General features: G+C 35.1%; 1 protein-coding gene and 1 pseudogene across 3 annotated transcripts in view; both read right to left on the bottom strand.

The window, feature by feature from the left end:
• Positions 1-17,159, bottom strand: part of ZRANB3 (zinc finger RANBP2-type containing 3) — a 295,703-nt gene that overhangs the window by 70,976 nt on the left and 207,568 nt on the right. For all 3 annotated transcript variants that reach the window (XM_088021735.1, XM_028101349.2, XM_028101348.2), the window contains 2 exons: positions 7,100-7,271; positions 5,640-5,756 (listed from right to left, as the gene is read on the bottom strand). In XM_088021735.1, the coding sequence (XP_087877861.1) occupies positions 5,640-5,756; positions 7,100-7,271 (289 nt within the window). The remainder of the gene's footprint in view (positions 1-5,639; positions 5,757-7,099; positions 7,272-17,159) is intronic.
• Positions 10,935-11,525, bottom strand: LOC114207317 (myosin regulatory light polypeptide 9 pseudogene; annotated as a pseudogene).

The raw sequence follows: 17,159 nt of genomic DNA, 5'->3' as shown, positions 1-17,159 counted from the left end.
GCCCAGATGGACTTCACAGATATATTCAGAACATTCCATCCCGAAGCAACAGAATACACATTCTTCTCAAGTGCACATGGAATATTCTCCAGAACAGATCACAAAAGATTGGGATCACTTCCTGCATAATTTCAGACAACAATGCTTTGAAACTGGAACTCAATCACAAGAGGAAAGTCGGAAAGAACTAAAATACATGGAGGCTAAAGAGCATCCTACTAAAGAATGAATGGGTCAACCAGGAAATTAAAGAAGAATTAAAAAAATTCATGGAAACAAATGAAAATGAAAACACAACTGTTCAAAATCTTTGGGATGCAGCAAAGATAGTCCTAAGAGGGAAGTATATAGCGATACAAGCCTTTCTCAAGAAACAAGAAAGGTCTCAGATACACAACCTAAACCTACACCTAAAGGAGCTGGAGAAAGAACAGCAAATAAGGCCTAAACCCAGCAGGAGAAGATAAATAATAAAGATTAGAGCAGAAATCAATGAAAAAGAAACCAAAAGAACAGTAGAACAGATCAACGAAACTGGAGCTAGTTCTTTGAAAGAATAAGATCGATAACCCCTGGCCAGACTTACCAAAAAGAAAAGAGAAAGGACCAAAATTAACATGAAAATTAATATGAATGAAAGAGGCGAGATCACAACCAACACTTTAGAAATACAAACAATTATATGAACATAGTATGAGCAACTATATGCTAACAAATTAGGAAATCTGGAAGAAATGGATGTATTCCTAGAAACATATAAACAACCAGAACTTAAAGAAGAGGAAGAAGAAAACTTGAACAGACCCATAACCATCACGGAAATTGAAGCAGTAATCAAAAATCTCCCAAAAAACAAGAGTCCAGGGCTCGATGGCTTCCCAGGTGAATTCTACCAAACATTTAAAGAAGAGTTAATACCTATTCTTCTGAACCTGTTTCAAAAAATAGAAATGGAAGGCAAATTTCCAAACTCTTTTGGCAAGACCAGCATTACTTTGATTCAAAACCAGACAAAGACCCCACCAAAAAGGAGAATTACAGACCAACATCCCCGATGAACATGGATGTAAAAATTCTCACCAAAATACTAGCCAATAGGATCCAACAGTACATTAAAAGGACCATTCACCACAACCAAGTGGGATTTATTCCTGGGCTGCAAGGGTGGTTCAAAATCTGCAAATCAATGTGATACACTATATTAATAAAAGAAAGGAAAAGAATCATATGATCCTCTCAATAAATGCAGAAAAAGCATTTGACAAAGTACAGCATCCTTTCTTGATTAAAACTCTTCAGAGTGTAGGGATAGAGGGAACATACCTAAAAGCCATCTACAAAAAGCCCACAGCAAATACCATTCTCAATGGGAAAAAACTGAGAGCTTTTCCCCTAAGGTCAGGAACATGGCAGGGATGTCCACTATCACCACTGTTGTTCAACACAGTACTAGAAGTCCTAGCCTCAGCAATCAGACAACAAAAAGAAATAAAAGGCATCCAAACCGGCAAAGAAGAAGTCAAACTCTCACTTTTCACAGATGACATGAAACTCTATGTGGAAAACCCAAAAGACTCCACCCCAAAACTTCCAGAACTCATACAGGAATTCAGTAAAGTGGCAGGATATAAAATCAATGCACAGAAATCAGGTGCTTTTCTATACACTAACAATTAGAAGAAAGAGAAATTAAGGAGTCGATCCCATTTACAACTACACCCAAAACCATAAGATACCTAGGAAAAACCTAACCAAAGAGGCAAAGGATCTGTACTCAGAAAACTATAGAACACTCATGAAAGAAACTGAGGAAGACACAAAGAAATGGAAAAACCTTCCATGCTCATGGATTGGAAGAACAAATACTGTGAAAATGTCTATGCAACCTAGAGCCATCTATATGTTCAGTGAGATCCCTATCAAAATACCATCAGCTCTTTTCACAGAGCTGTAACAAATAATCCTAAAATTTGTACGGAACCACAAAAGACCCCAAATAGCCAAAGGAATGTTGAAAAAGAAAACAAAACTGATGGCATCTCAATGCTGGACTTCAAGCTCTATTACAAAGCTGTAATCATCAAGACAGTATGGTAATGGCACAAAAACAGATACATAGATCAATGGAACAGAATAGAGAACCCAGAAATGAACCCTCAACTCTATGGTCAACTAATCTTCAACAAAGCAGGAAAAAATATCCAATCGGAAAAAGACAGTCTCTTCAACAAATGGTGTTAGGAAAACTGGACAGGCACAAGCACAAGAATGAAACTGGACCATTTCTTTAAACCATACACAAAAATAGACTCAAAATGGATGAAAGACCTAACTGTGAGAAAGGAATCCATCAAAATCCTAGAGGAGAACATAGGCAGCATACCACCTCACACAAGTGGGAATGGCTAAAATGAACAACTCAGGAAATGACAGATGTTGGTAAGGATGTGGAGAAAAGGGAACCCTCTTACACAGTTGGTGGAAATGCAAGTGGAAAAGTAGCCACTTTGGAAAACAGTATGGAGGTTCCTCAAAAAGTTGAAAACAGAGATGCCCTACAATCCAGCAATGCCCTACTAGGAATTTACCCCAAAGATACAAATGTAGTGATTTGAAAGGCACCTGCACCCCAGTGTTTATAGCAGCAATGTCCACAATAGCCAAACTATAGAAAGTGCCCAGATGTCCATCGACAGATGAATGGATAAAGAAGATGTGGTACATGTATACAATGGAATACTACTTAGCCACTAAAAAACATGAAATCTTGCCATTTGCAACGATGTGGATGTAACTAGAGGGTATTATGCTAAGTGAAATAAGTCAATCATAGAAAGACAATTATCATATGATCTCACTCATATATGGAATTTAAGAAACAAAACAGAGGATCATAGGGGAAGGGAGGGAAAAATAAAACAAGACAAAATCAGAGAGGGAGACAAACCATAAAAGACTCTTAATCATAGGAAATAAACTGAGGGTTGCTGGAGGGGAGGGGTATGGGGGGATGGGTAACTGGGAGATGAACATTAAGGAGGGCATGTGATATAATGAGCACTGGGTATTATATAAGACTGATGAATCACTGAACTCTAACTCTGAAACTAATAATACAGTATATGTTAATTAACTGAATTTAAATAGAAAAAGAAATATTTACAAGTGCATAAAAGTATATGAAATGACTAGAGCAAATCTAGCAAAATGTATTCAATGAAACTAGAAAACATGGCTGGGAGAAATGAAAGAAGACATTCCTACCATGGATCAGGAAATTCAATACTATTAAGAAGTCAATTCTTCCAAATGAATTTATAGATTCAACACAATTCCAATCAAAAGTGTACATACTTAAGAAGCTAATTATAAACCACATAAGGAAAAGCAAAGGACCTACAATAGACAGAAATAAAGTAGGAGTGAATACCATGTGATTTCAAGCTTTATTAGAAAGGTACTGTAACCAGATACTTTAGAATTCTGTCAAATGAGATGTAATGGTCAGTGGAACAGACCAGAGTTCAGAAAAAGATCCACACATATATAACCAAATGATTTTTTATGAAGGTGCTAAGGTGAATCAATGAGAGAAAAATGGTTTCCAATGACTGTCAATTGAAAATTGAAAATCCATAAGCAAAACAAATAATCAAACAAAACCTACTCAAACCAAAACAAAATAACTAAATCTCTATCCTTGGCTTTGTATCACATAAAAAAATTAACTCAAAATAGTTCTTGACTTACCTATATAACCTAAGGATATAGCACTTTTAGAAGAAAACACAGTAGAAGATCTTTGGGAACTTGGAATAAGCAAAAATTAATTAGGACTCAATAGCAGAAAACATGAAAGAAAAAATAAAAACTGGACTGTTCCAAAATTCAAGCCTTCTGTTCTTTTAAAGACAATGTCAAGAAAATAAAATGGAATATATAGACTCGAAAGAAATATTTGGAAAAGACCTATATGTTAGAGGACTTGTTTCTAAAATATATAAAGAGCTCTGGGGTGCCTGATTGGCTATCAGTTGAGCACCTGATTCTTGATTTCAGCTCAGGTCATGATTTCAGAGTCGTGGGATCAAGCTCCATGTTGGGCTCCATGCTCAGTGGGGAGTCTGCTTGAGATTCTCTCTCCCACTACTTTTGCCCCTTCCACTACCCCCCCCACTCTCTTTCTTGCTAAAATAAATAAATCTTAAAAAAAAACCTCTTATAATCCAATATAAATATGGCCTCCCCAGACTATATATATACATATATATATATATAAAACAGATATATGATGTCTATTATGGATATAGACACATGAAAATATGCTATCATTAGACATTAGGAGAAGGCAAATTAAAATGACAATGAGATACCAGTACATACCCTGGAAAACAGCTAAAATTAAAAAGACTGACAATACCAAGTGCTGACAAAGATGCAGAACCACTGGAACACTCATACGTTGCTACTAGGAATGCAAAATGGTACAGTACTTGAAAAACAATTTGGCAGCTTTTTATAAAATTTAATCTGTGTCTCCAATATGACCCAATAGTCCCATTCCCAGTTATTTACTCAAGGGAAATGAAAATCTGTCCATACAAAGACCTGTACATGAATGATTCTAATAGTTTTACTGATAATGGCCCAAATTGATAAGATCCCAAATGGCCATTAACTGGTGGAGGGAAAAAAGTTGTTATATATTCATACACTGGAACATTACTCAGATATAAAAATGGAGAAACTAATGACATATGCAAAACATGGATCAATATTCAAAAGCTTTATGGTAAATGAAAGAAGCCAGACACGCAAGAGTACATACCCTATGATTCTGTTTTTGCAACATTCAGGAAAATGTAAAACTACAGTTATAGAAAGTAGATCTGTGACTGCTGAGTGCAGAGGGCAGGTGTATCAGGAAACTTTTTGGGCAAATGGAAATATTCTTTACCTTGATTGTACTGATGATTTACTCTATGTATTTGTCAAACCTCATCAAGCTAAGTATTTTAAAAGGACAAATTTCACTGAATGTGAATTATACCTCAATATACCTCACTTAAAAAATTATCTTATATAAAAAAATTTCAGAATTGAAAGAAGTAACACTCATTAGCATGTCTAAGTTCTACCATGCTAGTAAAAACAAGAACGTGTGATGAATCTACTTTATATTCACACTGAGATTTAAAAACTCTAATACCTCTAATTTTCACTTTTACACAAAAAGAATATGAACACATCTATCTCTGTAGGGAACTAGAAACATAATACCAATTAAAAAGGATTGACTTAAATAAAAAACATTATTTGTAGCAATTATGTAGCAAAAACCACGGAAAAATCTGATGACAAAGATGAATATATGTATGTCCTTTAAATGAGAACGTGTAAAGCATATTATATTCCCTCATCAAAGTGTACCCATATTTTGGAAAAGATCAATATATGGACAGATATAATGGTGTCCATTATACCGTTGTTTACTTTGAATATGTCTGAATTTTTCAATATCAAAGAATTAAATGGCAAAGACATGTTACAGTATGCAAACAAGCTGCTTAAATAAAAGCATTAAAATACATCAAATAATTTGTATCAAGAGAAACATATGCTGTCCCAGCAATGAGTACCTTGGCAATAGCAGTTTGTTTAAACATGCGGGTAATCAACCCCATGACAGTCTCGGTGGCACCTGAATTTGGAGCTCTCATTAATTTTTCCCACGCTTCAAAGCTGGTATTCAATTCCTATGTGGGAGAAAATAACAATGCTTAGAAATATGACATAAAGAACAGAAGAACAAGGGCGCTGGGTGGCTCAGATTAAACATCTGACTCTTGATTTCGGCTCAGGTCATGATCTCAGGGTTATGAGATACAGCTCCAAGTCAGGCTTGGCACTCAGTGGTAAGTCAGCTTGGGATTCTTTCCCTCTACTTTTACCTGCCCCTCTGCTCCTCCCCCACTTCGTGCTATCTCTCCACTAACTAAATAAATTAAATCTTAAAAAAAAAGAACAGAACAATTAATGCAATATTTTGTCCTACTTGTTTTCTTTTTTCTTTGTAAAGATATGAAAACAAATTCCCAAGGATACCAATGTGTTCACTTAAAAACATCAATATGGAGATAGGTCAGTCACATGTTCACACCAAAGACAGAAACCAATGAAAAGCCGTGGGTGAAAGCCAAGCCTTTTGCTAACGTCATAAATCAAACAATTAGAGCTTTCCCTTAAGAAAAAACATTTTGTAAAGTAAAAATAAAAACTTGCATACATAAGAAAGGAAACAGTGAAAATGTGTATGATAGCAAAGTACTTTCATAACAAGATATGATTTCATTTAAATAAGCATGAGGAATATTTGCTAAATAAAAATATAATATAATCATATACTGACACTTTTTTCTTTCTAATGCTAAAATGGTGGATAAAGAAAATCAGATTATTCCTATTTTACCAATAACATATTGCCAATGTTTATAAAATGTCTCCTCAATCTTTCAAGATAAAACAATGAAATAGTCTTTGTCAACAAAGTCCTGTCCAGATTTAAAGAAATTTCAGAGAAAATATAAGCACTGTACTCCCTAAAAGTATATGTAGATAAGGATTAGGTAAAATACAATTTGACTTTCTAATATATAGACCTTCACCTCTTCCAACATGATCATAGAGTTTTCAGATCTCAAGAAGAAGGCTATATCCAAGTTATTCTAGAAGATAGCTCATACTTGAAAAAAATCCTAGAGCAAGAAACACAACTTCGCATCCTAATTATTGGGCTTTTACACCCTACAGATACTTAGAATTCTTAATACTAAATCTTCGTTGCAGTTGAAGTGCTTTTATTCTATATTGAGCAGAAGTATTTTTTTTAAATCAGTAGGATACTGACTCTTTTCACATTTGATGACTAAAGTTAAATTCTTCCTGTTCTCTTCTTGAAATGATACAAAGCCAATCCATATGTTCTATTAATTAATCCTATTTTAAGAAAACAGACTTTGCCTTCTATGAAAAATCAGTATGTGCAATCTTTCATTAAAATGACTTAAAGTAAGACTTTGAATCAAACAAGCATTCTCACCTTGGCAGCTGCTGATGGAAGATCAAAGGGAATACGCTGTCTGACTTTAGGGGGCAGCTGGGTTAAAACATCAGTCTTCAATCTTCTGATCATTATGTCACTTAATAGCTGATGAAGTTCATTCAAATTTGATGCCCCTCTACAATCCCACTGAGGCCTTTTACCAAAAAATCTGTTAATATGAAGAAAAACCATGTAGCAAAGCTGAATGTTAGGAATGAAAAAAATCCAGTATTTTCCTTTTAATGATAAGGAGCCATCATACTGTTTTTACTGTTACTTCTGAATGCAAATCAGTTTCCAAAAACTCAGCCTGAGAAAGAGTAATGAGTAAGATTACAAATTACTCTCAGCCATAGAAAATGTTAATTGTCTAACATACTGTTTACAATGAGTTAATGCAAGGTTAGAATGAACTGGTAACTCTAAGTACCATTGGCATTTTGGGTGGTCTCAGAAATGGCAATGTGCTTAGCAGATCTAGCCCCAACTAGGCACTAACTGCCAGGACACCAGCTAGTCTACATAATAGCCAAACTACCTAAAATATTTGCCATATCCTCTAAGAGGAGCTATCTCCCACTGAGCTGTTAAGCATAGCAGATTCATCAGTTGGTGACCACTTGGCCTTTGAAAACACTGGACAGACAGTAAAGGAATTAAAAAAAAAAAAAGGACAGAAACCCACTATGAAAGAGAGAATGGGAAAGAAAACATAGGATAAAAAAGTTCAACAAATGTTTAGAAGTCAATGCTGACAGATAAGTGATAGCTGACTTGGCAAAAGAAAAGAAGCCACAATGTAAAATGCTTGCAAAAGTGAATATGTCCTCTAGACCTCTGAGAAGTTTGGGAGTTCGAAGCACCAAGCACTGATGGCAGGTATAAAGACAAGGGTTGGAACCTACTGGCCTACTAATATCCCCCTAACATTGTGACAACCCAAAAACTACTCACAAAATTCCCAGTCATCTTCTAGGGGCCCATACTATTGAAGCTAGCTGGTGGAGAATAATTAACAGGAAAACTCTTATTGGGTTGTAACATGATTACTGATATTAATAATTAAATGACTATCCATTTTAATGGGATTTGTGTGGTATCAGCATAATAGTGTCAATTTGAGAATTTGAAACTTGTTAACTAATTTTTTTAATTAAACATATTTTGATAACAAACACACAAGAATAGTACAGACAACATTAAAAACATGCACTTGGGGGCACCTGGGTGGCTCAGTCAGTTAATGGTCTGCTTTCAGCTCAGGCCATGATCCCAGGGTCCTGGGATTGACCCTCATATTGGGCTCCCTGCTCAGTGGGGAGTCTGCTTCTCTCTCTCTCTCTGCCTTTCCCCCTCCAGCTTGTGCTCTCTCTGTCAGTCTCAAATAAATAAATAAATAAAATCTTAAAAAAAACAACAACATGCACTTGCATGTAGAATCAATTAGAAAAGTTGAGTGAACAGATCCAACTACTGTATGATAAAATGATAGACACTACTCAGTTGTGATCAAAAATAAATTCAATTCTTGTTTAAAAAAAAGCTAAGTGCTGGCATTGTAAAAAAAAGATTTACTAGATTTATTTATATTTGCCATAAATTATATTACGGAGTTGACTTCCTTTAATGTTTTATGTCACCATATTAATATTAAAAATTCACACACTAATGAAAATGGAAAAATAACTTGCCAATACTCAATTATGTCACCATTTTGTCCATTCACAATCATATACTTAGGTTCATTTTGACCTTATGGTAAAAAAAAAAAAATCTAATGTTCAGAACTACCAATGATGGGAAAAAGAGATTGGATCTTTTGTTTTTTTGCGAATGAAATGTTTACAATTAAAATGAATTATTTAGCACACTCTCCAACTATGCAATACATTCTGCAGCAATACAACATGCTAGGTGCAAGCCTCTGGAACAATTGTTCTACACAGATGTCTTCAAACATGTCAACTACACAGGCCGCACTGGCCTCCTCCAGAGCACCAATATTTGTGCTCTGAAAGGGCATGTCTGTTTAGAAGTCAGAGCAATCTAATTTCAGATGCCACTGTACTTGTAATAGACTTGTGACAAAAAGGTTATTTCACTCCTCCAGGAGAGGATGAACTACTGAGAGAAGCTTTTCTAGCCAGTTGCCTCCTGGGTGCTTTACCACTGATTGATTGCAAGTCCTATGCTTGGTATGAGCCATGGTTTAGAGAAATCCTTTCTCCCAACATCCTTCTCTTTAGGCTGGAGTCAGACTGCAGGTTGTAATGACTCTAAAGAATACTGGCAGGGGACACCTGGGTGGCTCAGTTGGTTGGGTGTCTGCCTTCAGCTCGGGTCATGATCCCAGAGTCCTGGGATCAAGTCCCGCATCAGGCCACTTGCTCAGTGGGGAGCCTGCTTCTCCCTCTGACTGTCCCTTCCCCTGCTTGTGCTCTCTCTCTCTAACTGAGAAATAAAATCTTAAAAAAACTAAAAAAAAAAAAAAAAGTACTGGCAGGACAATATGCTGTTGAATCTCCTGCTTCAAGTTTGGGGTGCAAAGGGGAAATGAGATGGGGAGGGTAGGCTAAAAGAAATGCCACCTATAAATGTCTGGTCCCTTCCTGATAAATTTGATGATAACTATATATACTTTTGGAGTAGCCTATTCTTTTATTTAAGCAGCTTTGTTGAGATGTAATTCATAAGCCATATAATTCACACACTTAAATTATACAATTCAACGGTTTCTCATATACTCTCAGATATGTGCAACCATCACCACAGTAAATGTTAGAACGTTTTCAACATCTCAAGAAGGAACCCCATAATCTTTAGCTATCACTCCCTTAATCACTGTCCTGCCTCCCAGCCCCAAGCAACCATTAATCTATTTTCTATCTCAAAAGATTTCCCTAAACTTTCATATACACAGACTCATATGATAGAGAGATAGTCTTTTGTGACTATCTCTTCTGACTTTTCTTCTTTCATAGTGTTTTCAAGGTTCATCCATGCTGCAGCATGTATTCATTCTTTTTTAAGGCCAAATAATAGTCCATTGTATGGAGAAACCACTATTATTTATTCATTTATCTGTTGACAGACATTTTTGGTTGTTTCCAACTTTTGGCTTTTACAAATAAACTGCTGAAAACATTCATGTACAAGTTTTTGTTTGGACATTTTTTTTTTTCATTTCTCTTGGGTATATACTTAGGTGTTGAATAGCAGAGTCATATGGTAATACTATGTTTAATTATTTGAGCAAGTGCCAGATTGTTTTCCAAAGCAGCAGTACCAGTTTACATTCCCACCAGCACTGTTCAAGGATTCCAATTTTTCCAAAGCTTCACCAACACTTGTTATTTGACTTTTTGATTCCAGTCATACTGTTTGATTTGCATTTTCCTGATGTTCAATGATGACAAACATTTTTTTCATGTGCTTGTTGGCCATTTATGTATCATTTTTGGAGAAATGTCTATGCAAATCCTTTGCCCATTTTTGAATTGGGTCGTTTGTCTTTTTACTATTGAATTGTATGAGTTCTTTTTTTTATCATAAAGTTTAATTATGGTTCAGAAAAAATTGAGTGAATAACTTTCTCTGAAAAAATATACTGACTCTGTGTAGACTGCAGTTATTTTGGGAGGGGGCTAGTAAGTTAAATTGCCCTATTTTCTAGTCTGAAAATCATAAAAAGTCCCATTTCCAGTCTGATTATAGAGATGCATGTGCCCAAAATGGCTGAGAATAAATACAACAAGAAAGGCAAAAGCTGCAAAACTAAAGGCATGTAACAGACTCTATGAAAACGTCTCAGAAATACACAAAGTGGCAACAAGGAAGGTCTGGATGGAATTTGAAGTTCTTTTCAGTCATCTTTGTCTTTTGCTCCATGTTTAAGGATGCGCGTGAACTCAATATAATTGAAATTTCCCTTTTTGTCGAAAGGCGCTTCTCTGTACAGCTCATCCACTTCCTCGTCTGCAAACCAATCTCCCATGGCTGTCAGCAGCTCTCTCAGGTAATCTTCCTGGATGGTGCCAGTTGCTTCTTCATCAAAGCAAGCTAAAGCATTTCTGATGACATCTTCCGGATCTGTACCATTTAACTTTTCACCAAACATAGTGAGAAACATAAAATTTATGGGCCCGGGAGCCTCATTCATCATGGCATCCAGACACTCATCAGTTGGATTTTCCCCTAGGGAGGGGAAAGCATATCATGCAAATCTTCCTTGTCAATGAAACCATCTCTGTTCTGATCATTTTGAAGGCTTCTTTGAATTCCTCAATCTGTGACTGGCCAAACATGGCAAACATCTTGGGTGTTGTGCACTGGGGGCGCTTCTTGGTAGTCTTGGTCTTTGCCCTTTTGCTCGACATGGTGGCGTTTAAATCCCTGCACAGCTGGGAGAATCTGAGCACTTTGGTAACCCCCTCACTGCCCTGGCTGCTACTATCACACCCTTCTACTCCCAGAGCCCTCTAAAACCAATACTTCCAGCCTCCGCTTAGCAAACCAACACCATTGTTGGAATTATATGAGTTCTTAACACATTCTAGACATGAGTCACTTATTAAACATACGCTTTCCCTATATTTTCTACCATTCTGTGGGTTGTCTTCATTTTCTTCATGGTGTCCTTTGAGGTACAAAAGTTATTAATCTTGATAAGGTTCAGTTTGTCTAGTTGGTATTTTGTTGCTCATGGTTTCAAAGTCATATTTAAGAATCCCTTGCCAAAACCAAGGAATAAATTTACCCCTATGCTTTCTTCTAATAGTTTTATAGTTTCTGGTTTTACATTTAGGTCTTTGATCCATTTTGAGTTGATTTTTGTATATGGAATGAGTTCAAAGTCCAATTTCATTCTTTTGTATATGGCTATCCCAGCACCATTTATTGAAAAGACTATTCTTTTCCCCATTCAATGGTCTTAGTTTCTTGTTAAAAATCAATTAACTGTATATGTATGAGTTTATTTCTGGGCTATTGATTCTCTTGTTGATCTAGATATTTATCCTTGTAACAATGTCCTGATTACATTGTCATGATTATCCTTTAATCAGCAGAGATACTGATAGACTCTTGAGTCTATAGAAAAGTTTGAGGAGTATTGCCACCTTAACAGTTTTGGGTCTTTTTGATAGATGAACATGGGATGTTTTCACAGTAATTTAGATCTTCTTAAATTTCTTTCAACATTTTGTAGCTTTCAGAGTATTAGTTTCACACATCTTTTGTTAAATTTATTCCTAAGTATTTTATTCTTTTTGATGCTATTGTCAACAGAATTAACTTAATTTTCAGATTGTTCATTGCAAGTGTGTAGAAATGCAATTGATTTTTGTACAATGATATTATATCTTGCAACAATGAAGAAATCATTTATTAGTTCTAATGATTTTTTAGTGAATTTCTTAGGATTTTCTATATACAAGGTCAAGGCATCTGAAAATAGAGATAGTTTTACTTCTTCCTTTCCAATCTTATTGCAATTATTATTTTATTTTCCTATCTAATTGTTCTGGCTAGTATTTCCAGTACAAATTGAATGGAAGTGACAAGAATAGATAACACTGTCTTAAGGAAAGCATTCAGTCTTTGACCATTAAGTATGGTGTTAGCTTTGGGTTATTTGTAAATAAATGCCCTTAATCTGGTTGAAAAAAATGGTAATTATATTTTTGATAGTGAAAATTACCCTTACAATGTTTTTTCAGAAATCAAATACCTTCCACTGGCAGATAAAAACTGAGCTGATGTGATTCAAACTAATGATAAGAAGGATCTGAACTGAGACTGTAGCTGTGAGAAAGAGTACGGTACACATTCAAGAAAGGTTAAAGCAGTAGAGTCTATAGGATGTGATAAAGGACTGGATATCAACCTAAGACACAGGCAACAGTTAAGTTGACTTCTAGGTTTTAACGAACATATGATTGAATCTTAACCAACCAAGATTGAATCCATTGGATGAAGAGCAATTTTCAGGGATGAAGCACAGTTTTTAATATCCTGACTTTTATGTGCTGATGACATATAGATACACTGAAGATGCCTACTAGTTTAATACTGGATATAGCAGTTTGGAAATCAGGAGAATAGAGTAAGTTGGAGATGTAGATACCACATGAATTTTAGAGTTAAAGCCAGGAGGGTGGTTGAAATTGGTCAGTGACAGAAAAAAAAATGAAAAGGAAAGATGGCCATTTTGTTTATCTTACCCTAGAAAATAGTTCTTTTATTTCCTGTATCAAACTTTTCTCCATATCACTGGCCTCTTTTAATATAATGAATTGGCATAGCACCACTGGAATTCATGAGTTCTAATGCATGCTGAGATTAAAGAGAGCAAAAAAACAGTTCTACAAAATCATTTTTAAAATACACTTATATTCAATAAAGATGCCACAAATATAGACAAATTATCAAAAAGATATACAGTAAACCAGTGATAGATAACAGTCACTTGTAAAAACTGTACATGTCAATTTATTTCATTTTTTTAAAGATTTTATTTATTTATTTGACAGAGAGAGAGAGAGAGATCACAGGCAGAGTGGCAGGCAGAGGGAGAGGGAGAAGCAGGCTCCCCGCTCAGCAGGGAGCCTGATGCGGGGCTCAATCCCAGGACCCTAGGATCATGACCTGAACCGAAGGCAGACGCTTAACTAACTGAGCCACCCAGGTGCCCCACAATTTGTTATTTCTTAAAGGCAGATTATTACTTACAAGAATAAGTGCATATATATGTTTAGCATTACACTATATGCATGTAAAATTTATATATATTTTATCAGGAAAATATGACTAATGATGACTATTTCTCCCCCATACTATAAACTCTTATGGTTTTAAAGTGTTCTTAAAAACTCAGCTGTCCTACACCAAGTATTCTATTATGCCTTATCAATTTTATGAGATTAGACAGTAGTCATAAAATTTCACTAAATAAGCAAGATTAGTTAACAGTTTCTCTTCCTAATAACTCATGCTCTCTCAATCTTCAACCCCATGAAGCTTATGAATATATACTCTTTTATTATCTCTTTGTTTCTATTAACTCTTTTGCCTGCTTATTTATTTCAAATGTTAAGTCCTAATATTATTTAATTTGTTTTAAATACTATTAGAAATAGATCCTAACAACATGTGATTTCATGTTAGGAAGAATGAGGCATATTGTTAAAAAACAAAACAAAACAAAAAAAACCTGACCAATCTTTCCTGACTAGGATCTATTTACTGTCTACTTTCATTGTAGCCACATGAACCTACTTTTGACTAGAAAGCTGCCTATAGCATTAAGCTGCTGTTTTTCAAATTTTAAAACTATATTTTTCAATAATATTTTTATTGAAGTAATACATGCACAGGGCTTAAGAAAAAACAAAAACTTTCAAACAATTTTGATCAGTAAGTCCAGGTTTTGATATATCCTCAAACTCAAGATAAATAATATTCAGAGAACACAAAAAGCCACATCTGGGGACAAAGAAGATAAATGTCTCTTTAGCCTAGAAACAGAACAAAAATGTAAAGAAGAGAACAGGGTTGAAGACATCAATCTGTTTTAAGTCTAAGAGCAGGCAGTGAGATCCCAGAACCAGGGATATAGAGACAAAGTATTTTTCTGTACAGTTTTAATATACAATAAACTTTCCAAGAACCACATGTATGCTGTTAATTCCACAGAATACTGTATATTTTTTTTGTTTGAAATTTAACCCAGTTGCTTGCCAATTTGGAAAACTCATGCTGTTAACACCATGACTGTGGTAGCTGACTTGCAAACACACACAGATGTATTAGCTTACATTTCTAGAGCAAGTGTTCATAATGATTCTACACATATATCAAATTTCATTAATTAAATGATTCATACTTTTCTCCTTTAATATCTCTGATATTCACACATATGTATTAGTCTAGTCAGAGCAGTTTTTCTCTTAGTAGTGTGTAAAATAATAGTATATATTACAATCAAGGCAGTCTTGGATTCATAAATATATGTATTTTGCTCTTATTTTAAATTCGCTTCTAGTGTGGTCATTCCTACCTATTTACATCCTCAAGTACATATTATTTTATTATAGTTTGTATAATTTTTATTTCTCCTCTATGTTATACTGGGGTTTTATTAGTTCTTTTTGAACATACATGAAGACAGAGATTACTGTAACTATGAATTTTATTTCAGTATAATAACGGGAGCATTATATAGCATTTATTATAAAAAAGTGGACATTCCCTGTTCTCATTATGGTCATTTATAGCTATTATGCAATTAATACATGAGACTAAGTTCTGAGGAAAAACAATGTGTGTGTGTGTGTGTGTGTGTGTGTATTTCATGTACTTCAATCTTTAACACAAAGTAAATTTTAAAAAGCCCCCAAAGAGCAATAAAGACAGAAAAAAACCCCACATTTTAAGAAGATGAATGTATAAAATTTTCAATGCCATAAGCTATAAAACTACACATATTCTGAAGGTCAGTGTAAGGACATGCAAGATTACTTTGCTACAAAGATGCAAGAATGGTATAAACTTGTTGAATCAGTATGTTGTACACCTGAAACTAATGTAACATTGGTGTGTCAACTAAAAACAGAATGGTGACTCTCATCACCATAAATAAAATGTAAAGAAGTATTTTGTAAGATAAAAAAGACAATAAACGGAACTCATCAAGTCAAATTGTCTTCAGTGGAATAAATATATTCCAGGGTATGTTGGTAGCTATGAACTACACTATCTCCAACCATTCTAATCTCTCCTACATAATACTAAGATAAACTTACTAAAATGTAAATTATCTTGCTTAAAAACCTTCAACAGAAGACTTCTGGTTTCCAGTCCACCATGTCAAGAGCTTAGAAGTTACCACTCTATCCTAACAACAAGTAAAAATCTAAAAACTCTTCTAAGATTTGTCAGAGAAGTGAGGTCACGAAGTAAACCACTGCCCCCTGACCTGGAAAGACATACAGGTAGATACAGAAAATCACAATGGACCAGGGCAGAATCCATGGGCAAAAACTTCCATGGAAACCAGCGCCAGAAGAGGCAAATCTGAACTGTAATTGATGAATTGCTAGAGGTTCAGCGGGAGCACTCTGAGTTAAAAACTCTAGGGGGGGTCCAGTTGCAGGGGGCCCCCGGACTTGCTTGAGTTTTACCTACAGGAGGTCTACTAGGTCCTTACAGTGAATATAAGAGAAAAGTCCTCTGATGCTTCTGGCATGGAGAAAAGGATCGATTTCGAGATATTTCAGACATTCTGTTTAATTAGGCCTGTATTTAAGAAAAAGTATTTTACTGGAGCTTAATCTGCTAGGATTTTATTGGAGCCTGACTGCTCTAGAAGAAGGGAAATACCCAACTCCAGTCCCCTCTAGCCATCCTTTCCCGACTAAGGGGGGAAAAGCCACCGAGAAGCACTGATTTATTTCACAGCCCAGGGTCATGAGTTTAACACAAGATTGAGACCTATAGACGACAGAAGGCTTCCCCTCACTCTACAGCTTACACCACTACATTATTAGAAGCCATTTACTGAAGTTCTTTTCACTCAGTTAATCACATCCACCTTTCGACAAAAATAAATAAATAAATAAAAATTACAAGGCATCCTGAAAGGTAAAAACAGTCTGAAGAGACTGAACAAGCATCAGAATCAGAGTTATATATGGCAAGAATGCTAGAATTTTTAAAAAATATGATAAAAATGATAAAGGTATTGATGGGAAAATTAAACAAGCAAGAATAGATGTATAATATATACAGAGACATGGAAATTCTAAGAAAGAATAAAAGGGAAATGCTAAAGACCATAAACACTGTAACATAAATGAAGAATGTCTTTGATGGTCCCACTAACAGGCATGGCTGACAAGAGACTCTCTAAACTTCAGGGTATGGTAATAGAATATTTCCAAACTGAAAAACAAAAGGAAAAAAGACTGAAAAAAAACCATAAAAAAAATCCCCAAAACGTGTGGGAAAAACTATAAAAAGTGTAATGTACATGTAATTGGAATACTAGACAGATAAGAAA

Source organism: Eumetopias jubatus, unplaced genomic scaffold (genome assembly GCF_037043125.1).
Source record: "Eumetopias jubatus isolate StellerSeaLion01/CBP00866 unplaced genomic scaffold, mEumJub1_p1.0 scaffold_3, whole genome shotgun sequence".
Lineage (NCBI taxonomy): Eukaryota > Metazoa > Chordata > Mammalia > Carnivora > Otariidae > Eumetopias > Eumetopias jubatus.
Note: the sequence above shows the minus strand (reverse complement) of the source record. Positions and strands in the feature narration are given on the sequence as shown.